Source organism: Lithobates pipiens, unplaced genomic scaffold (genome assembly GCF_037356315.1).
Source record: "Lithobates pipiens isolate NorthernLeopardFrog02 unplaced genomic scaffold, aLitPip1_a1.2 Scaffold_16, whole genome shotgun sequence".
NCBI classification, from domain to species: domain Eukaryota; kingdom Metazoa; phylum Chordata; class Amphibia; order Anura; family Ranidae; genus Lithobates; species Lithobates pipiens.
Window position 1 is genome coordinate 441,620,282 of NW_027507748.1, and position 24,433 is coordinate 441,644,714.

At 43.1% G+C, this 24,433-nt stretch overlaps 1 protein-coding gene across 4 annotated transcripts in view; it reads right to left on the reverse strand.

Moving 5' to 3' along the window:
- UPF3A (UPF3A regulator of nonsense mediated mRNA decay) overlaps positions 1 to 24,433 on the reverse strand; it is a 58,654-nt gene that overhangs the window by 31,560 nt on the left and 2,661 nt on the right. For all 4 annotated transcript variants that reach the window (XM_077482693.1, XM_077482692.1, XM_077482691.1 and 1 more), the window contains exons 2-3: positions 22,196 to 22,302; positions 12,484 to 12,590 (exon numbers count right to left, since the gene is read on the reverse strand). In XM_077482693.1, coding sequence (XP_077338819.1) covers positions 12,484 to 12,590; positions 22,196 to 22,302 — 214 coding nt within the window. The remainder of the gene's footprint in view (positions 1 to 12,483; positions 12,591 to 22,195; positions 22,303 to 24,433) is intronic.

Sequence of the window (24,433 nt, forward strand, 5' to 3'; positions counted from 1 at the left end):
TAACTGTTTTACAAAGTGGAGTTCTGCCATCATAGAGGAAATATCTATAAATGTTCATTGTGCGTAATAAGATTTACTGTATTTATCGGCGTATAACACTTACTTTTTTCCCCTTATAATCAGGGGAAAATTGTGGGTGCGTGTTATACACCAATACCCGCTGTCTGTGGAGCCCCGCCAACATTGACCGAGCCGAGCTGAGTGTGCCATGTACGCGGCTCCGCTCGTAGTCACGCCCAGTCCTGCCTCCTAGCCTTTACGGGGTGGGATGGGGGCGTTACTGCGAGCAGAGCCGAGTAGCCGAGTACACGAGTACACTCAGCTGGGTCTATGTCGGTGGCGAGAGGAGCCGAAGATCTCGGCTGTCAGGGTCGCGGCTGGGGCGGTGGCAGCGGCGCTAAATTTAAAACCAAAACATGCTGCAATTTTTGGGAAGGCTGCAGATGGACACTGGCGAAGGCTGCAGGTGGACAGTGTGCAAGGCTGCAGGTGGACAGTGTGCAAGGCTGCATTGATGGGCATTTAAAATGTTACATTTTTTTTCCTTAAAATTCCCTCCTAAACGTTTTTTTCCTTAAACTTCCCTCCTAAACTTGGGGTGTGTGTTATACCACGGCGCGTGTTATACGCCGATAAATTACGGTACATTTTGTCTTGAATTCCTCCTGAAAAGTAGCAGGGCACTTTCTGGTATGTGACTGTGCCTAGACATGCCTGCAAAAAGCCAAAGAAAAACTGTACCTCTACAAGCTCCTAGAACAGTCTCTCAGAAAGTCCACTGCTCCAGGTGCAGGTCACAAGAGCTTGTCTAGCTCAATACTTATAAAAAAAATCTAATAACAGATCCACAATCCACGGAAATCCTACTGGTAAATTTATGTGTACAGCTGGCGGTTGAAACAGTCTACTGGCCTAAGAGTGGGGACTGTGTCAACAGCCACCTATACACAATAACCTTACCAGTTGGACTTTCGTGTAGTGTGGCCTCCTTTTTCAATTTTGCTAGACACTCCAGCAAAACATATAGTATGATGCCACTACTGTGCTGATAACTGTCTCCTTGCTGGAGGTGAAGCTGTACCTGAGAACTTCCACTTCAAGGATCTCCCTTCATTCTGTGGATCAGTGTTTACCCATCTCTTCTGCTGTTTTGAATATTACCACATCAGTTCTAATATGAGAACGTAAAGCCCTGCCTCTACCAGGATGGCTTCCTCTACACAGAGACACAGTGCAAAATTAGGCATTGAAAGTCAATGGGGAAATTAGTAGCTGCAGGGATACTATAATACTGGTAACTAACCCTTTGACTTCTGTCTGCTTTTTTTGGCATAGTTTTTAGAGTTCAGGTGCTCTTTATTGGTAAATTAAATATACATGTTTACCTATTTAACCCCACATAAACAAAAGTGCACAGAAAGGCCCTGTAAGCCTTGTATCATAGTATCAGATGAATAATCGTGCACACGGTCCTAAATTCCAAATTTATAAGTTTACTCTTCCATGGGATAACAATAAAAACACAAATGCATTTCGGCCACACATAGCCTTAATCATTCTCAATCAGTTTACTTGAATAATCCAAGGTTGCTCAAATGTATGCTCCATTCAAAAAACAGAGGGGGAAGGGGGACTCCGATAAATGAACCTAATTCATCTGTACGTATCATTCTAAAAAATACATAACAAAATTAAATTATGACACATTTTTCATCAAGTATAGCACTTCTGCTTTCTTACAACAGGAATGCCGTTAATATGTTCATGGCAATAAAATATGCCTATAAGATATTGAACCAAATGTAACAAGTTAAGACATAAAGTATCATGCAAACAAAACAGAGCAACTGGGAAGTCTATCTAAAGCCCCATACACACTATCAGATTTTCTGCTGATTTTTTCCTTTAGATTTACCGAAACCATATACGGTAATATGAGGTCAAACCTTAGGAGTTTCAATGTGTATGCAATCAGGCAGGTCCTTGCACTACATGGTTTTGGTAACTCTGAAGACAAAAAATCAGCATAAAATCTGATAATGTGTATGGGACTTTAGACAGAAATCCATATTGAAATGATGGTTGAGGCCAACCGATGCTCTCAAGCTCAATCAATGCATCCAAAACATTTTAGACAAATTGACAATTTGTTGAGCAAGTCACCACCTCTATCTGATAAACTCACCCATTTTATCCCAAAATACACAAAGCGACTGATATCACCTTTATGTACTTTTATGAAGCGCTTGGACACATTAGATAGCTGATAAGCATCTGGGTTAAAACCATCATAATAGTTACCCCCAGTTCTGACTCTAATGATGCGTACACGTGGTCAGATTTTCCAACGGGAAATATTGGATGTGAGCTTGTTGTTGGAAAGTCCGACTGTGTGTATGCTTCATCGAACATTTGCTGTAGGACTTTCCGCCAACAAATGTTTGATAGCAGGTTCTCAAATTTTCCGCCAACAAAACTTTGTTGTCGGGAAAGTCCGATCGTGTGTACACAAGTCCGTTGCACAAAAGTTCACGCATGCTCAGAATCAAGCAGAAGGAGCCATGCAGGCTATTGAACTTTTTGAACCTTTTTCTCCGCTCGTCGTAGGTCGCGTACGTCACTGCATTCCCATGTTTGTAATTGTTGGTCAAAATTTGTGTGACCGTGTGTATGCAAGACAAGTTCGAGCCAACGACCTTCGAACAAAAATCCATGGTTTTGTTGGTGGAAAATCCGATCGCGTGTATGCGGCATTAGTGGGCGAATATTGCATCCCACATACAACAGGGCAATACTGATGACAGGGACAAGCAAGTTTTATGTCTCTTCTTTACATCATAATAACTAGGTTACAATATTGAACCAAAAGTAGATGCTTTGCTTCAGGAAAAATTACATGCTCTTTAGAGATCTAATGCAAATGCTTGTCCACATACAGAATGGGCAAATTTCTTCTAATTATATCAATAGTATATGGATACTTCACAGAAAAGGGGTTAATCCTTCCACTTTCTTCAAGATTTCTTTCTGTATTTTTTTTTTTGAGAGAATGAATTGTGTCTAGATCTACCAGAATTTATCCTTCTTGCTCTATGAATAAACTAAGGACAACAACTTTCTTTAACCTCATCCGCTCAATTTCTGCCTCCTCTACAAACTGTCAGAAGAGCAGTTTTGTCTCATCCTAATAAATTCCCAGTAAGGTATTGCCTGCAAAAATGTGATTGTAGAACTATTTCTTACTAGAGGTAAATCCAGAAAATCTATTTGAGTGTCTTCCTTTTTGTAGTAAAAATACAGATTTAGGTCATTATCATTAAAATATTCCAACATCTGTTCCAACTTGTGAACGTCACCCCTCAACACTAGGGATGAGCTTCGAGTTCGAGTCGAACTCATGTTCTACTCGAACATTGCCTGTTCGCCTGTTCAGCGAACAGTGAACAATTTGGGCTGTTCGCAGCAAATTCGAAAAGCCGGAACACCCTATACAAGTCTATGGGAGAAATCTAAAGTGCTCATTTTAAAGGGTAATATGCAGATTACTGTCCTAAAAAGTGTTTGGGGACCCGGGTCCTGCCCCAGGGGACATGGATCAATGCAAAAAAAAGTTTTAAAAACGGCCGTTTTTTCAGGAGCAGTGATTTTAATAATGATTAAAGTGAAACAATAAAAGTGTAATATTCCTTTAAATTTCGTAGCTGGGGGGTATCTATAGTATGCCTGTGAAGGGGCGCATGTTTCTGGTGCTTAGAACTGTCGCTGCACAAAGTGTCATTTGTGCAGGAAAAAAAGTCCTTTAAAATCACTTGCGGCTAAATTGTCGGGTCTCCGTAATACAGAGAACACTCAATCAGTGTTCTCTGTATTAGCCGACAATTCATTCATTCATTGATTAAAAAAAAAAAAAAAAAAAAAAAAGCGTGGGGGTTCCCCTAAATTCAATTACCAGGCCCTTCAGGTCTGACATGGATATTAAGGGGAACCCCGTGTCAAATTAAAAAAAAAAATTGACGTGGGGGTCCCCCCAAATATCCATACCAGACCCTTCAGGTCTGATATGGATATTAAGGGGAACCCCGCATCAAATTAAAAAAAAAAATTGACGTGGGGGTCCCCCTAAAAATCCATATCAGACCCTTTATCCGAGCACGCAACCTGGCAGGCCGCAGGAAAAGAGGGGGGGGACGAGAGAGCGCCCCCCCTCCCTCCTGAACCGTACCAGGCCACATACCCTCAACATTGGGAGGATGCTTTGGGGGTCTGTGACCCCTCAAAGCACCTTGTCCCCATGTTGATAAGGACAAGGGCCTCATCCTCACAACCCTGGCCGTTGGTTGTGAGGGTCTGCGGGCGGGGGGCTTATCAGAATCTGGAAGCCCCCTTTAACAAGGGGACCCCCAGATCCCGGCCCCCCCCTGTTTGAAATGGTAAGGGGGTACAAAAGTACCCCTACCATTTCACAAAGAAAGTGTCAAAATGGTTAAATAAGACAAACACACTTTTGAAAAATTCCTTTATTAAAAATGAAAAAAAAAAAAAAAAAAAGATTCCAGCGGTGCTAATCCACTCTTGCTATCCAGCGACGGATCTCCGGGGTCCAGCGATGGATGATCATATCCAGCGACGGGGGAATCTCTCAGTCCAGCGCTGTCCATACATCCTTCTTCTGTCTCCTCTCCGGAGACACTGCAGAGAGCACAGCGCTGACGTTTCTTATATTGGGAGGGCGGGGCCACCCGTCACCTGACCCCGCCCCTCTGACGCTGCAGAGGGAAGCCAGGGGTTCCCCAGTGACGTGTGGGTGACCCCGCCCCCTCTGATGTAACGGAAACCTGCGTTACATCAGAGGGGGCGGGGTCACCCACACGTCACTGGGGAACCCCTGGCTTCCCTCTGCAGCGTCAGAGGGGCGGGGTCAGGTGACGGGTGGCCCCGCCCTCCCAATATAAGAAACGTCAGCGCTGTGCTCTCTGCAGTGTCTCCGGAGAGGAGACAGAAGAAGGATGTATGGACAGCGCTGGACTGAGAGATTCCCCCGTCGCTGGATATGATCATCCATCGCTGGACCCCGGAGATCCGTCGCTGGATAGCAAGAGTGGATTAGCACCGCTGGAATCTTTTTTTTTTTTTTTTCATTTTTAATAAAGGAATTTTTCAAAAGTGTGTTTGTCTTATTTAACCATTTTGACACTTTCTTTGTGAAATGGTAGGGGTACTTTTGTACCCCCTTACCATTTCAAACAGGGGGGGGCCGGGATCTGGGGGTCCCCTTGTTAAAGGGGGCTTCCAGATTCTGATAAGCCCCCCGCCCGCAGACCCTCACAACCAACGGCCAGGGTTGTGAGGATGAGGCCCTTGTCCTTATCAACATGGGGACAAGGTGCTTTGAGGGGTCACAGACCCCCAAAGCATCCTCCCAATGTTGAGGGTATGTGGCCTGGTACGGTTCAGGAGGGAGGGGGGGCCGCTCTCTCATCCCCCCCTCTTTTCCTGCGGCCTGCCAGGTTGCGTGCTCGGATAAAGGGTCTGATATGGATTTTTAGGGGGACCCCCACGTCAATTTTTTTTTTAAATTTGATGCGGGGTTCCCCTTAATATCCATATCAGACCTGAAGGGTCTGGTATGGATATTTGGGGGGACCCCCACGTCAATTTTTTTTTTAATTTGACACTGGGTTCCCCTTAATATCCATGTCAGACCTGAAGGGCCTGGTAATTGAATTTAGGGGAACCCCCACGCTTTTTTTTTTTTTTTTTTTTTTTTTAATCAATGAATGAATGAATTGTCGGCTAATACAGAGAACACTCATTGAGTGTTCTCTGTATTACGGAGACCCGACAATTTAGCCGCAAGTGATTTTAAAGGACTTTTTTTCCTGCACAAATGACACTTTGTGCAGCGACAGTTCTAAGCACCAGAAACATGCGCCCCTTCACAGGCATACTATAGATACCCCCCAGCTACGAAATTTAAAGGAATATTACACTTTTATTGTTTCACTTTAATCATTATTAAAATCACTGCTCCTGAAAAAACGGCCGTTTTTAAAACTTTTTTTTGCATTGATCCATGTCCCCTGGGGCAGGACCCGGGTCCCCAAACACTTTTTAGGACAGTAACTTGCATATTACCCTTTAAAATTAGCACTTTAGATTGTGAACGTTCGAGTCCCATAGACTTTAATAGGGTTCTAAAGTTCACACGAAGTTTAGGTCTGTTCGCAGGTTCTGGTGCGAACCGAACAGGGGGGTGTTCGGCTCATCCCTACTCAACACTAACAAAAAGTTGTCAATATACAGTGCATCTGGAAAGTATTCACAGCCTTATTCCACAATAGGTTAAATTAATTATTTTCCTCAAAATTCTACAAACCCCATAATGACAACCCAAAAGAAATTTGTTTACAATGTTTGCAAATTTATAAAAAAAAAATCACGTGTACATAAGTATTCACAGCCTTTGCTCAATACTTTGTTGATGCACCTTTGGCACCAATTACAGCCTTAAGTCTTTTTGAGTATGATGCGACAAGCCTGGTACACCTATTTTTGGGCAGTTTCTCCCATTCTTCTTTGCAAGACCTCTCAAGCTCCATCGAGTTGGATGGGGAGTGTCGGTGCACAGCCATTTTCAGATCTCTCTAGAGATGTTAAATCATATTCAAGTCTGGGCCTTGGCTGGGCCACTCAAAGACATTCACAGAGTTGTCCCATAGCCACTCCTTTGTTATCTTGGCTGTGTGGTTAGGGTGCTTTTGTCCTGTTGGAGGATGATTCTTCGCTCCAGTCTGAGGTCCAGAGCACTCTGGAGCAGGTTTTCATCAAGGATGTCTTTGTACATTGCCACATTCATCTTTCACTAGATTCTGACTTGTCTCCCAGTTCCTGCTGCTGAAAATCATTCCCACAGCACGATGCTGCCACCACGCTTCACTGTAGGGATGGTATTGGCCAGGGGATGAGTGGTGCCTGGTTTCTTCCAGACATGACACTTGCCATTCAGGCCAAAGAGTTCAATTTTTGTTTCATCAGACCAGAGAATTTTGTTTCTCATGGTCTGAGAGTCTTTCAGGTGCCTTTTGGCAAACTCCAGGTGGGCTGTCATATGCCTTTTACTGAGGAGTGGCTTCCGTCTGGCCACTCTACCATACAGGCCTGATTGGTCAAGTGCTGCAGAAATGGTTGTTCTTCTGGAAGGTTCTCCTCTCTCCACAGAGAAATGCTGGAGCTCTGTCAGAGAGACCATTGGGTTCTTGGTCACCTTACTGACTAAGGCTCTTCTCCACCGATCGCTCAGTTTGACTGGGCGGCCTGCTGTAGGAAGAGTCCTCGTGGTGCCAAACTTCTTCCATTTACGGATAATGGAGTCCACTGTGCTCATTGGGACCTTCAATGCTGCAGAAATTTTTCTGTACCCTTTCCCAAACATGTGCCTCAATAAAATCCTGTCTCAGAGGTCTACAAACATGTCCTTGGACATAAAGTGGTTGTAAACTCTCCCCCACAACTTTGTCCCATGTAAATCAGCATAAAAAAACCCTAATGAACACTGCTTGTAGATACCTCCTTACTTGCTTAGTATTGTTGTAATCCTTTTTGTTCTTTAGAATGACGTCACTGAGCATGCCCAGATCTCCCCTGATTTACGGCACACTCTGTGTACTTTGTCTATCTATTATCAGGACTTCCTACGGCACACAACACTGAATTCCCAGGAGACTTCATAATCACTCAGAGCTTCCTCCTACACCCCATGTGACCATGTGACATCACATGCAGTGTAAACCAGGGCATCTGACAGCATTACTGCATTCTTATCAGCTGAAGCTGATAAGACTGACAAAGGCAAACACTACATAATCGGCACAAGTAAATACTATGAAATAAAACAAGTCAGCTATGAACATGGAAGCAGGGTTGCCATAGAAACGTTGGATTGAGAAGGAGGCTTGGTTAACAGTACAGGAAGTGCTCATTGTAAAGGCGGAAATACACTCCACTGTGGACTCAGAAAACAATACTTAAGATGGCGCTGCCTAACCCCTGGAAACAAGTTTTTTAAAGTTTCTTTAAACAGTAAGTAATATTTGATTTGGGCTGGATTACAATGACTATAGTTTGATAATTGCTTATTATAATGGACTAAATGAAAAGAAGCATCAGAGTGGGAGAGTTTACTTCCTCTTTAATTGTGTGGCTTGTGCTCTGACATGCACTGTTAACTGTGGGCCCTTATATAAACAGGTGTGTGCCTTTCCAAATCATGTCCAATCAACTGAATTTAACACAGGTGGACTCCAATCAAGTTGTAGAAACACTTCAAGGATGATCAGTGGAAATAGGATGCACCTAAGCTAAATTTTGAGTGTCATGGCAAAGGCTGTGAATACTTAAGTACATGTGATTTTTTTCGTTTTTTATTTTTAATAAATTTGCAAAGATTTTAAATAAACTTCTTTCACGTTGTCATTATGGGGTATTGTTTGTAGAATTTTAAGGAGAATAATGAAATGTATCAATTTTGGAATAAGGCTGTGACATAACAAAATGTGGAAAAAGTGAAGTGCTGTAAATACTTTCCAGATGCACTGTACTGTCAGTACCATCTTATCTCCAATCCAAAGAGGTTTCCAATTGCAAAGACGTCTCCTTATTGGTAAACTGTATTTTCAGTACGTCTTTTTTTGATCTACTGTTTTAAACTTAACTTCAAATTATCTTTTATATATATTTTAAATGTTTACTTGCTTTCTTGCTGTTACATACAGTATTTTCATGATTGTATTTTAAATGTATATGTCTTACAAGGTCAAGTATGAGCCTCGCAATTGCAATTGCTAAGGACAGGCCACCTAGATATTTTCAATCAGTCTGTTTTGACCTTTACAGCCTGATTCACTAAAGGAAGAAATTTTTCTGCATGTCTTATTTAGGTATATTTTTACATAACTTTTTAAGCCCTCTGATGATGGCAAATGGGACTTTATTTTTGTATGCGCAATGTGGATCCACAAAGGTTGTAAATTAGCAAGCGTTAACTGCACATACCTCATACGCATATTATGACTGATTCATGTTTGCGTTTCAGGTGTTAAAGTGGGTATTTATGTGTAAAAATTAGATAGCTCAGTTTCTCCTGAGAAAATCAAGTGATTTTACTGCTCACAAACGTGGAGTTTTTTTTAAAGTGTTTTGGATGAGTTTCACTGTCTCCAAAGACATCTGAGGATGTAACTCCTGGTGTCTTGTGTCTTCAGGGAGAACCTGACCCTTGACATTTGTTGAATATAGAAGTTATGCACATACTATACAGAGCTAAACAGTATAGCCTGGACCTCATTATATCAAGAGCTATGACAATATTTAGAATTCAGAACTGTAGGGAGCCATTCTGTGTGTGGCATGTCTAAACTGTCTGCAGTTTATTTCAAACAGGTCTTTCCAAAGACTGGGATTTTTCAGCATTTGGCCTTTCACAGTTCTCACATAGCAGCATACAGGGTCACTCACTGAGAGACATGTCCTGACAATATGTAGAACTTCCTGGTTTTGATGAAAAACAGGAAAAAAATAATCAACAGCATTTTATGACTGCACAGTTTCCAAACTGTATGAGTGAAATTCAGTTGTACTCATGGAGCATTCACCTCCCCCAATTGCCAAGAACACCTATACCACATCTCCTGTATATTAGGGCATTCCATGCTTATGAACATGATTTGCGAATCAAGTATGCGTATGCTTAATGTGGTGGTTGACTTTCTGGGGCCATATCTTGATTCCCATATTTTTTACTTTTGTGATTCTGTATTTTCAGAGTGAATAGCTAGATGCTAAAGGATCTTTTTTCCCTGTTTTACAACACCAAGTTCACTATATGTAAGTTGTCAGTAAATGTAATTTGTCTTTATTCTCTAAAATATAAGTATAGCTTTTTAGTAGGTTTTTATATTTGATGTAATACAAACTAAACAAGGTGGTCTAGCCTGTTTTTTCCCCACAACTAACTAATCTAAATTATTTACAAATTAGAGATCCAAACTAGCTACAATTGTTCATTCTAACAGTTTAGGGTTTTACACCTGTAAGTGTACATATACAGTACATATATATGTTTTTCACTGTCTCTACATATCTATTTATACAGAGCCCACGTGGGGGTCAGTTATTGGTTCTCCAAATATTATTTTATTTAACATTGTACTTCATCTTGTAATGCATGCAGAATAAAGTGACTTGGGCCAATACACTTGCAAGGGAAATACACAGAGCATTGAAACACAATCTGTATATGTGATAAGCAAATATGGCTTTTACACACACATATATAACTAAGGCCGCGTACACACGGGCGGATTGTCTGCCCAACTAAGTTCGTCAGACAATCCGACAGACAGTCCGTTCAACTTTCGAATGAACGGACTTGACCACACACGATGAACAGACAGTCCGCTGAAAGCGTGCGCGATGACGTGTACGGCACGTACGACAAGACTAGAAATTCGACGTCCAATACACTGCAATGCAACCTTCGGCCGTGTAAATCCTTTCTGAGCATGCGCCATACTTAGTCCGTCGAACTAGCCTACTCACGAGCGGATTGTCCGCTGAACCGTGTTTCAGCGGACAAAATTACGGAAATTCGAAACTAAGTCCGTCAGACTGTCCGCTGAAAAAGTCCGCTGAAGCCCACACACGAGTGGATTGTCCGCTGAAACACGGTTCAGCGGACTAAGTTGGGCAGACAATCCGCCCGTGTGTACACGGCCTAAGCCTATATACTTTTGGGAAAATGACATGCAAAAGTGATCAGTGGATCAGATATGCTGTTCCTGTAAAATTCCTTCTCAGCCTCATCCCAACTGTGCTTCACTCAGTTATTTAATATGATTGGTAGCCCCAGTGTCCAATACAAAGTTTGGAAGCTGAATTGACTTATTGTTTTGACATGCATTGATTACTGCAATTTTCCAGATTTGTGTTTTTGTTTAAGCTTTAAACTTTAAGCTAATAACATTCACATGCATATCTGAAAAAAAAAACATACAAGCGCATAGACAGATTTTTAAGCTCAATTCCAGTTTGGGCAAAAGCTAAACAGAAGGATCCCCCCAGTTCCCAAAAATACAAAAGCAGCTCCAACTGCTATACTCACCCCATGCTCACTATGCTAATGCACTAAAAAGCCCATTTCCCACAAGCTGTACCAATTTTTGTTAAGAGTGGAAATTTCTGTTAGGCTGCTGCCTGTGACCCAATAGGGTAGATTATCCTGTCCCTCTGCCACCAAGACAAGAAATTAAGGGGTAGTTGTTACCTGGACAGGAAGGCACAAACAGCAAAAAGAAAAACAAAAAAAACACTTTCAGAAGTTCCAACCCTGCAATGCTAAAATACAAATGCACTTTTATTTATAGAAGAGATTTCCTATCAATTCCCCTCTTAAAATTATGGCAAATCTCCTCAGTAGGAATGCAGACAGCAATAAAAAGAGCTATGGCCCTCCTCCATCCTATCCAATACATAACACTTTTTTTGTTGCTGCAGTTGGGCTTTTTAATTAGCATCATTCAATCCTTTCACCTTCACTACATCAGAACTAGCATGGAGCCTAAGGCCGCGTACACACGCGGGGACTGTTCGCTCAACTTTGTTCGTCAAACAGTTTCAGCGGACAGTCCGCTCAAAATTAGCATGGACGGACTTGCCCACACACGACGAACGAACAGTCCGCTGAAACCGTGCGCGATGACGTGAACGGCACGTACGACGGGACTAGAAAACGACGTCCTATACACTGCAATGCAACCTTCGGCGTGTAAATTCTTTCTGAGCATGCGCGAGACTTAGTTTGACGAACAAGCCTACACACGGGCGGACTGTCCGCTCAAACCAAGTTTCAGCGGACAGTTTTTCAGAATTTCCGAAAAACTTTGTTCGTCAGACTGTCCGCTGAAACTGTCCGCTGAAGCCCACACACGAGCGGACTGTCCGCCGAAACACTGTTCAGCGGACAAAGTTGAGCGAACAATCCCCGCGTGTGTACGCGGCCTAAGGGTCAGAAAACGATTTGCTTCACTTTAGACCGTTTTACATTGTGGCAGACTTGATAGTGGATAACTCAAACTATATTCTAAAGACATACTTTGAACCTGAGTACAAAGTAAGGTAAAACATTTTCGCTGATTTTGTAGCCACATGTGGTCTGGATATCTGTAAATGTAGTAGAAATGTCCTGGTCCTATTACCTGCATTTGCTAAGGAACTTCTGGAGAAATAGTATAAAGGACAACCCCTTCAATGTTGTTTTTAAAATTCCCATATACACATTAAAATATAATTAACAACCCATTTAAACATAAAACGTGACAAGCATTTCTGCATAAGTATGACATAAAATCTATAATCATGTTACTGTATAATTAGAACTAAAAGGAAAGTAATTAAAAGCTAAGCAAGAATTTAAACAACTATTCTCACCTTTGTTGTCAATAAAGATAAATCCATCAAACCTGTCTCTAAACAGGAAGATGTCATCTGGATTTCTAAAATTAATATAGGCTCTAGAAAAGAGATGCGGGTATAAACTGGAAAAGAAAAACATAAACATTAGAAAAAAAGTCAAGAGTCAATTCACAGAGATAAACTCATGCGATATTTATCCTAAAAGTATGAATACTGATACATGGGACTGACAAATAGGTTGTGACTCCACATCCCAGCCCTACTAAGAAAAGTACTTTAATTGTGTAGTCTACACCCAGGGGACTTTTAAGGTGCCAAACAATCAACCTCATGTATTAATTTAAAAAACACACAAATGTTATGTGATAGTTAGAAATAAAGCAATTGATCTAAAAAATTAGATCAATTGACACATGTACAGTATGATGCCAAACGTTGGGGATTTTTTTATATCAATTGTTCAATTTTAGCTGTCAAATATAATTTGCATGTTTTTTTAATAATATGTGAAGTTGATGGTTTGGCATCTAAGTCTAAGTTTAGTAAAAAGAAAGTAAATAAAAAAAATAAAAAATAAATAAAAAAAAACAGCACAAGGGACATATATAATGTGTCCTTTGTCCTGCTCTATTTGAAATCTATATTTAAGATATACAAGCATATACAGTAGTACCTTGGATTATGACCATAATCTGTTCCAGAAGAATGCTTGTAATACAAAGCACTTGTATATCAAAGCCTGTTTCCCCATAGGAATCAATGGAAACTCATATAATTTGTTCCAGTGTCACTGCTAGTGAATGCAGTGCCGCATGTGGGCAGAGGTGGGGGGGGGGGGGGGGGGGGTGTCGCCGAGTGTCTCAGAGTGCCCCCCGCACCTCTGGCCACATGTGGTACTGCACACCCTAGAGTCTTGAATCCTGCTAGTCTTGCGAGACAAAGCTCGCAATTCGAGTCGGGAATTAAACAAAAAAAACAGCCTGTATTGCGAAACGCTTGTAAACCATGTTACTCGCAATTTGAGGTTTTACTGTACACTATATTACCAAAAGTATTGGGATGCCTGCCTTTACACGCACATGAACTTTAATGGCATCCCAGTCTTAGTCCATAGGGTTTAATATTGAGTTGGCCCACCCTTTGCTGCTAAAACAGCTTGAGCTTTTCTATGAAGGCTGTCCACAAGATTTAGGAGTGTTTCTATGGGAATGTTTGACCATTCTTCCAAAAGCGCATTTGTGAGGTCAGGCACTGATGTGGGTCAGAAAGGCCTGGCTTGCAGTCTCTGCTCTAATTCATTCCAAAGATGTTCTATCGGGTTGAGGTTAGGACTGTGCAGGCCAGTCAGGTTCCTCCACCCCAAACTCACTCATCCACGTCTTTATGGCCATTTTGTATGTGAACTTGTCCAAATCATTTGGTGGAGGGGGATCACTGTGAGGGGTTGTTTTTCAAGAGTTGGGCTTGGTCCCTTAGTTCCAGTGAAGGGAACTCTTAAGATGTTAGCGTACCAAGACATTTTGGACAATTTAATGCTTCTAACTTTGTGGGAACAGTTTCGATATGGTCTCTTCCTGTTACAACATGACTGCGCACCAGTGCACAAACAAGGTCCATAAAGACATGGATGAGCGAGTTTGGGGTGGAGGAACTTGACTGGCCTGAGCAGAGTCCTAACCTCAACCTGATAGAACACCTTTGGGATGAATTAGACGCAGAGACTGTGAGTCCGGCCTTCTCGTCCACATCAGTGCCTGAAATGCGCTTCTGGAAGAATGGTCATACTTCCCAGAAGACTTGAAGCTGTTATAGCTGCAAAGGGTGGGCCAACTCAATAATGAACCCTATGAGCTAAGACTGGGAGTTCATGTGCATGTAAAGGCAGGAGTCCCAATTCTTTTGGTAACATAGTGTATTTAAGGAGAACTACAGATCCATAAAGAAATCTAGGTCAATGGCCCACTTCCCTGGGGGCCATACAGATCCCGATTGTCAGAAAATATCAACCATTTTTTTCATACTATATAATTATCAAATGACAATCTCTATGTCAGAGGTAGGCAACCTCGGCACTCCAGCTGTGGTGAAACTATGAATCCCATCATGCTTCTGCTTCTAGGAGTCATATCTGTGATTGTCAGGGTCTTGCAATGTCTCATGGGACTTGTAGTTTCAACACAGCTGAAGGGCCGAGGTTGCCTACCCTTGATATGAATGGTATTTGGCATCTGGACTTTTTGTTTATGTGTAATGTTTTGTGTGTCCTTTTTGTCTTTTGTCTATTTTCTCACTTCACTATTGTAGTGTTTTCGTTTTTAATCTAGCATAGGTGAATTTGCAACAATACTGCTTTCCACACTGCGCATATTTTTAGCTGTTATTTTTTTAACTCAATACATTTTTGTATCTTTTTACCTAGTCCCTATTATGAGCCTTTGTTGCTTTATAGTAGCCGCTTTCCTCTCGGGTAATTCATACCAGGGTCCCTTTTTGTATTCTTAAATTGGCTTGGCTACTTTGACAATGCCTGACTGTGGTGAGTGGTCCAAGGGTCACTATAATTAATATAGTCTTGTGGATATACCTTGATAGAAATCTTCAGAGAAAATCAACCGGTCAATTATAAACAGCTGTATGAAGGTACCGTATATACTCGAGTATAGGCCGACCCGAATATAAGCCGAGGCCCCCAATTTACCCCCAAAAAACGGGAAAACTTATTGACTCGTGTATAAGCCGAGGGTGAGACATGGCTGTCCATCCCTGTGTGTGTGTCCATCCATCCATCCCTGTGTGTGTGTATCCATCCATCCATCCATCCATCCGTGCGTGTGTGTGTGTGTGTGTGTGTGTGTCCGTCCATCCATCCATCCCTGTGTGTGTGTGTGTGTGTCCATCCATCCATCCATCCATCCCTGTGTGTGTGTGTGTGTCCATCCATCCATCCATCCCTGTGTGTGTGTGTGTGTGTCCATCCATCCATCCCTGTGTGTGTGTGTGTGTGTGTGTGTGTCCATCCATCCATCCCTGTGTGTGTGTGTGTGTGTGTGTGTGTCCATCCCTGTGTGTGTGTCCGTGCAGCCTTGTGTGTGTGTCCAGCCTACCTGTGTCCCGAGCCTCCGTCCCGAGCCTCCTCCGTCCCGAGCCGTCGTCCCGAGCCTCCTCCGTCCCGAGCCGTCGTCCCGAGCCGTCGTCCCGTGCCTCCTCCGTCCCGTGTCGTGCCGATGGATCGCCGCTCTTCTCGGCGGCCATTCTACAATTCAAAAGCCGCGCCTCCGCCTCTGCCTGTGATAGGCGGAACACTCAATTTCCCAGCAGCCTGTGTTCCGCCTATCACGGACATCCTCTCATACTCGTCCGTAGTACGAGGATGAGCGGATGTCCGTGATAGGCGGAACACTGACTGCTGGGAAATTCAGTGTTCCGCCTATCACAGGCGGAGGCGGAGACGGAGGCGCGGCTTTTGAATTTTAGAATGGCCGCTGTCTGTCTGCTCGATACGCTGATCGAGCAGTCAGACAGCGGTGACTCAAGTATAAGCCGAGGGGGCACTTTCAGCCTCAAAAAAGAGGCTGAAAATCTCGGCTTATACTCGAGTATATACGGTATATTTGCTAAAAATAGAATATGAAACATTGCAAAAACCTCAGAAATAACAAAAAGTTAAAATGACAATGTTGTCAAAACTAGACAACAAAGCAGCTGCAGACACCCATACAACAGTACATTCACCACACACTCATCCAATCCAATGGTTAAATCAAAGAGGCACTAGTGCAAGTGGCTGCACTTTTGGTAAATAATGTGTTTTTTATCCCCAGTTGGCCAGTCTATGACTTCAAAGGTAGTACAGGGTCAGACGTGATATGGAGTATACAAGGGGTGGATGGCTGGATCTGCCGAAACATAATCAATCGGTGTTGCATTTTCCTAGTAGATGAAGGAGATATAGGAGATTAATTCCCATTTTTTGATACACAACCCGATTACACTCATATTGTTTATGTTATTCTTAGCTGGTCCTTAAATGCCCCCTATGGTCACCTGTAGATTTTTGTTCTCTGTGACGGCTACAGACCCCCTGAATTATTACTGATTGTAGTATACACTGCCTTTAAAGACCGTGGTAAGGATATTCTCGGGTTGAATGTGCACATGTATGTCAATAACTATCTTTTTATGAAATTAATGAATGTTTTTCTTATATAATTATATGTTTTGTATATGACTGTTGTATATAGTTTTTTTATTAGAAGACTTGTACCTCAAGTGGACAGCATCCCCTGAGGAAGCCCAGGATGTGGGTGAAATATGTTGGAAATTCCATCTATCTGCTGTATCCACAAGAACCATGTTTTGTGTACCTGCTATAATTGTTTTTAGACATTTTTTTTATCTCTGTTTAATAAAACCATTTTATATAAAAAAAAAATTGTGATCACTGTATCATACTTGCACATTAAAAAAAACATAAATCCCCTTGTACCTATTCAAATTAAGGGACGTGGTGCTTAAAATTGTGGTTTGTCCATGGGTAAAAATGTATTTTCTGAAAGCTTCTGCAGAAGCTTGTGTTCTATGAGCAAAACATGTCAGAATGGCATCATTACCTTTGTGATGTCCATTCCTAAACTACACCCTGGAGACCCCCACACCCATGTCATCTACCTGTGGACTGACACTGCTCATACGGAGTGGCACAAACCAAGAGTGCTCTGGTGGACCACCTCTATGTGCATTCTGTCCATGAGGCATTAGGAACCTTCAGAGTGGCTGGGGAGTGGTGAGATCGCACTGACTTACTTTGTGTATACTGTCCATAGGACACCTACTCACCCACATGTAGCTGGCCTCCTAACAAGATACTGCACGCACACTGCTCCTATCTGCACATGTCCACCCACCCATAGTCCAGCTTCACACAGCCATTCAGTAGATTGGTGTGTAGACTCCATTCAGCCCTTACCTGTACCTACAACTGTACTATGCAAATGCACTACTGATTGACTTTGATTTAGCAGGTCCATCTATTCATCTCTTGTATACTCCATATCACGTGTGGCCCTGTACTACCTTTGAATTAATAGACTGGCCAATCGGGGGTAAAATCCACATCATACTCCATCTGCAGCCACTTGCATTAGTGCCTCTTTGATTAAACCATCGAATTGGATGAGTGTGTGGTGGATGTATGGTTGTATGGGTATCTGCAGCTGCTTTCTTGTCTAGTTTTGACAACTTTGTCATTTTAACTTTTTGTTATGTCTGAGGTTTTTGCAATTTTTCATGTTCTATTTTTGCCAAATATACTTTCATAAAGCTGTTTATAATTGACTGGTTGATCCTCTCTGAAGATTTCTTTGTGGACCTGTAGTCTTAAATATATGGTTATATATCTAGAGGATCAGGCTACCATCCACTCCCTGTATTAATTGTATGGGGGTGATTTGACTTTGTATGAGGCTATGGTGTATGAGACAGAGTTTGAGGTATCTGATTCTTTATAGGATACTCTCCTCTATATCTCCAACTGAGGTGATGACACAGTGATTTTTATATTTTTCTTTATTCATTCTATTTGAAATCTGAACACAGTAGATCGACTGCTTGGCAGGGGTGCCACTGGGCATAATAGCAGAATTGTGTTGCTTTCTCACCAACTGCTTTAAGCCCTTGGACCCTGCAGAAGCATGCAGTTGCAGGGCACTTGCAGAATGGCACCATTTACTTAAATGGGTAGCGAATGGCAGGTGGTAGCACCCATCAAACGCAACAGGGTGCTTAATTCCTGCTGCAGCATGTGTACACCTTTGGTGCTGTCTCAGCAGCTAAAGGGGGTAGGGATTGGGGGTCTTAAAAGCCACAACTCAACCACAGGGTTTTACCACCCCCAACTTTACATGTGAACGCCGCCAAATGTAACTAAGGGCTCGTTCACACGTGCAGCAGGCACTGCTGCTCCTTTGAAAAGCAATCCGTGTGTTTGACAGGTGGTGAGGAGGCGATATGTTACCTCCTCACCACTTGATTTAAACTTATGATTGCTGTGCAGTGCATATGATTGCGACATGGAAGTACAGAAATTAGAGGATTCAATTTTTAACCACTTGCTTACTGGGCACTTAAACCCCCCTCAGTCCCAGACCAATTTTCAGCTTTCAGCGCTGATGCACTTTGAATGACAATTGCGCGGGCATACAACACTGTACCCAAATGAAATTTTTATCATTTTTTTCCCACAAATAGAGCTTTCTTTTGGTGGTATTTAGTTACAGCTCGGAGTTTTATTTTTTGCTAAACAAACAAAAAAAGATGCAAAAAAAAAAAAAAAAAAAAATCATGTTTTAATAGTTTGTTATAAAATTTTGCAAACGGGTAATTTTTCTCCTTCATTGAAGTGCGCTGATTAGGCGGCACTGATGGCTGCATTGGTGGGCACTGATGGGCTGCATTGGTGGGCACTGATGGGCTGCATTGGTGGGCACTGATGGGCTGCACTGGTGGGCACTGATAGGCATAGTTAAGGCGGCACTAATAGGCACAGATAAGGCGGCACCGATGGGCACAGATAAGGCGGCACTGATGGGCAAAGATGGGCACAGATAAGATGGCATGGATGGGTGGCACGGATAAGTGGCACGGATGGGTGGCACGGATGGGCACTGATAGGTACCACTGATAGATGGGACTGATGGGCACTGATAGGTGGCACTGATAGGTGGCTCTGATAGGTGGCACTGCTGGGCACTGATGGGCGGCACTGCTGGGCACTGATGGGCGGCACTGCTGGGCACTGATGGGCGGCACTGGGTCGCAGCACCTTTGAGGCAGATTGTGGGCACTGTGGGTGGCACTGTTGGTGGCACTGCTGGATGGCACTGTGGGTGGCACTGTAGGTGGCACTGTGGGCACTATGGGCACTGATGGGGGGCACTGATGGGGGGCACTTACTTTTATTCAGGATGGCACGGCGGTGGGCAGGTGGGCACTGGCAGGGGGCAGGTGGTCAGCTGTATTGCTGGCCGTGATCGGGACTGATGTCCCGATCACGGCCGCCGGTGATCGGCTTTTTTTTTCTCTCCTCGCGCTGTCAGCGCGAGGAGGAATAATAGCCGATTACCGGCTCCGTTCTATCACATGATCAGCTGTCATTGGCTGACAGCTGATCACGTGATAAGGGGTCGGGATCGACCCCTTGCACGGATCGGTGATCAGGCGAGTCTCACGGACTCGCCGATCACAGAGCGCGCCGCGCGCGCCCCTCAGGGGGCGCGCAGGCCGCTCGTATCCGGGACGACGTCAATAGACGTAGTCCCGGAAATGTAGGTCCGCGCTGATGCCGTCATTTGGCAATAGCGCGGATCTGTAGTGGTTAAAAAAGGTCTTAAAGAGGAAGTAAACCCTGATGGGTTTACTTCCTCTTTGATTCCCTGCAAAGGTAAAGCATAATGGACTACTATGCATCGCATAGTAGTCCATTATGTGTCACTTACCTGACACAGGAGCCAGTGAAGTCACCTCTGTCCCCTGTAGTTCCGAGCGTCCATCTTCTTGGTGGGTCTTGCTGCTCCAGCGCTGTGATTCGCCGGAGCAGCGATGACGTCCCTCCCGCGCATGCGCACAGGAGCCGACACCTGCGGCATATCGCCACGATCTGCGGCCTGCCCAGTGCGCCTGCATGCCCCTGTCTACGGCGCATGCGCCATAGACAGCGGTGGCTGTCTTCGGGTAAATATCTCCTAAACCAGCTCTCTGTCAGACGCGAGCGAAGAAAAGCCAATAACCGGCTTTTCCTGTTTACATTGTAATCAGCTGTGATTGGACACAGCTGATCACGTGGTAAAGAGTCTCTGTCAAAGACTCTCTACCTAGATCAGAGTAGTGGTGTGTAAGACTGACATGCCACAACAACGATCGCCATGATGCTCTCCGCCGGGGGCACGTAGCAGCTTGTTATCCTGACCACATCATATGACGTCTTGTCAGGATAACACAACCACTTTGCCGACGTCATTTATATGCCAGGCATCAAGTGGTTAAACAACCAACATGTCATACTGACCTGCTCTGTGCAATAGTTTTGCACAAAGTAGACCTAAACCTCCTCTACTGGGGTCCCCCCAGTTTTTGCATGTGGTAAGTGCATGGGAGTGTAAAGTGAACAAATGTGATATGAAAAGAAGAAAAGATTTTGTTTCTACCAGTGAGGAGAAAGAGTTTAAACTTAAAGTGACTGTAAGACTGATTACTTTCACACCAGGGCGTTTTGCAGGCGCTATAGCGTTAGAAATAGCGCCTGCAATCCGCCCTAAAGAAGCTGCACCATTGTTTGTAGTGTGAAAGCCTGAGGGCTTTCACACTACAGCAGTGCGCTGGCAGGACGTCAGAAAAAAGTCCTGCCAGCACCTTCTTTGGAGCGGTGAAGGAGCGGTGTGTTTACCGCTCCTCCACCGCTGCTGCCCATTGAAACCAATGGGGCAGCACTGTAATGCCGCCTGCAAAACGCCGCTATTGCGGCGTATTGCCGGCGGTTTTAACCCTTTCGCGGCTGCTAGCGGGGGGTAAAAGCGCCCTGCTAGCGGCCGAAATGCGTCGCAAATCCAGCGGTAAAACGCCGCTAAAAATATCGGTGTTTTACCGCCGACGCAATGTGCGGTGTGGTGTGAAAGGGGTCTAAATGATCACCTTGTAAAACCACCCATTCAGTTTAAAATTGAAATGAAAGGTAAAACATTTTGTATGGATAAAAAAAATATATATAATTTTTTTTTTTACCTTTTTATAAATGACTACATTCCCTCTGTTCTCAGCTGCATAGGGGGAGTTGGGGGGAGGAGAAGCAGCAGAACACTGAGCCTCCCAGTGAATGGCTGTGCAGTGGGGCGAGTCAGGACAAGTCTGATTATTGTAGGAGAGCACACTGATTTCCCAGCATTGCTAGGGAACTGACCATGGTGTGCTCTCCTGCTTAGCATGGTCAGTTTTTAATAGGAAAGCAGAGGGAATGACAGGAACACCAGGGATTTCACATAAAGAAAGCAATACAAAGAGAACAGGATATTTTCTCATACAAGTACATGGTACAGCAGGCACATATCAGGAATATGAAATTTGTGGGGTAACAAATGCTTTCATGATTTTGTATCCTGTGAGACTACACATATTATATACAACTGAGCAAGACTGATGATAAGGCTAGATTATAACTTTAACATGTGCAGGTCTTTAGGTTTTGACAGACAGTTTGTAGTTCATTGTTTGGTATTACAACAGCAATCCTTACCAAAAAAGAAATTACGGCATGCCGAAAATTGTGTACAGCAAACATTCTAATTTCCGTTTTATTCAATCAATATGAACCACCCAAACAACTCAGCAGAATGACTTAATTTAACAGGGGTTTAAAATAAAGTTTAAGGGGTCTATATAAAAAAAAAAAAAAAAATTTATTGGCAGAATGTCAGAAACATTTCTACAGGCTAAATGAAAATAGTTTTTTTCAAATAGAATTTACTTCTGTATCATTAGCTGCATCTAGTGGTCAAAATGTGGTATATTTTCTCGCTGAGATATTTCAACAAATTATACTGCATTTGGCCATTAGATGAAGCTGGTGGTACAGGAATTCATATATTAGAATGCATACTGTGTGAATGTTTCTGACATTTGTGCAATAAATGTTTTATAAATAGACCCCTAAGTGTACTTTCATTTATATAATGTATACCTTGGATCAGCAGTACAAAATTCAAAGTAATCATGTGCAGGCAAAGGATGCAGTTGTTCTTCTAGTTGTTCTTTACTGATGCTGGGAGGAAGGCGACGAATTACCACCTGAAATAACAAAATACCATAAAAATACAGGGTTGACAATAAACCTAAAGAGATGTTAAGATTAACAAAAGACACTGGGATAATAAGAAATGTATTTTTTTATTTAAAGATAATCAGCAACGTTTTTTTAAGGTAAGTATATTCAGTGCAAAATTTTAGTAAATGTTCAGTTTAACTTAATTAGTTAGAGGTGAGAGGTCTGCAATTTCTGCAAAATCTCCTTTAGGTTTCTAAAAACCGTGTAATACGAGGGTCTACCTAATCAAGCTTCTGTGTGTGGTTGTTGGAGACTTTCCCTCACTGCTGAACTGGGACAGTAAGGGGAAATCTTACAGAGTCCCGAATTGAAGGAGAAATACTGCAGGGTTCCTATCCTTTCTCACTCTATCCAAAACTAAAAAAAAATTCTAATTAGTTGGACATACACTTTATGTAAAACTAAAAAAGAAGTAAATATAAATTGTTCACAGGTAAGCCTGCATAGTTATACAGTAATACTCTCATACTCACAGTTTTTTCTTTGTTTACACATTGGTACAAAATTGACAAGTACATAAAACAGAAATCCAGATTTAAACCCTGCTGCACACAGGCTGAATGTCGGGTGGCATTTGGCCCATGTGTACTGCAGCCAGTCCGACAGAAGCCAGCCATTCGGCCAGCTTCTGTCAAAGGGGCATGACCGAAAAAGGTCTGGTGACCAGCTCCCAATCAGTGGTCTCAGCCAATAGCTGAGAGCGTTGACCGTAGTGTTCTGGCATAGGGGCCGCCCCCCTGTCAGAACACAAAAGCACAGCAGGGGAGATTGATGTACTAATATTGATAGCCACCCCAATCAAATCATTCTCTGCATCTATTACCTTTTGTACCACCCCCTCCCTTTAGAATGTAAGCTCTACGAGCAGAGCCCTCATATACCTTTTGTATTAAACTGTACTGTAATTGTGTTGTCCCCCTTATACATTGTAAAGCGCTGTGTATACTGTTGGCGCTATATAATTCGAAATAGTAATAAAATAATAATAATAATAATATCGGATTGTCAATACAGCAGCTCCAACCTGATCTGTCAGTTTTTTTGTTCAGCCCGTTGAGTTGAATGAAAGAAAACTAACAGTGTGTACTAGGCTTTAGGGGGTCTAAAGCTGGCCATAGATGGATCGGTTTTGAATGGAGTATTCCATCCACACAATTGAAGTGAAAAGAGGAATCCCCCCTCCGAGACATTGTATTTTAGCATCGGGGAGTCTCCACTGTCAAATTTCACTGATCAGTGGCTGGCACCCACTGGCTGAATGCTGCCCTAAAATACACCTGTAAACAACACAATGTACATATGCATATTACATAACCTAGAGATGATTTCAGCGACATAAAAAAGCAATGCCAGGCACCTCCAATGCCCCGTTCACATCTAGCAATGGAGGAGCACCATGATTTTAACACATTTGGTGGGCTGCTCTCTGCTCCACACATGTGCCAAAGTAGCTCCAGGGATGCACAAATCAAATCACCTGAGACAAGCAGTTACGGGCGCCGGAAAAAGTGTTTTCTTTTTACATTCAGCCCTACTGTGGGCAAGAAGCAGGGTTTACTTTTTTTCTCTTTCTTTTTTGGCCCTTAACAGAGCGCACACTGGAGCTTGATACTGTGCTTCTGTGTGCAGGGGTAACCTGAAGGAATAAAGTTTTTTTTTTCTCATTGGGCCAGCGCTAAATTTATTTGCTCAGATGTGCTTCTGCTGAGTGTCAAGAAAGCCCGACACTCCCCTTTCCTGACAAGCACCCAATCGGTGCTTGTCACACTGCAAGATCCTTCCCCTCCCTGCTAGTCCCCGGGCGAGGTGCTGGAGACAGGCGGGGAGGGGAGTAGGAGATAAACAGCGCAATGTTAAAAACTTAAAAAATTTAAGTCGCCATGAATTCCCTTTAATTTTTAACCACTTGACGACTGGCCCATAGTAAAAATACGTCATTAATTTGTTGTTAAATAACGGGGTTATGGCAGCAGATAGCTCCTCTCCCAGCTGGAGTCGGCGGGTGAATCTCAGCCCTGCCCACTGCATCTGGCAGGCAGGGAGAGCAGAGAGGCGGCAGGTCACGTGATTGCCTATTGGCGCTCTAAAAGCAGG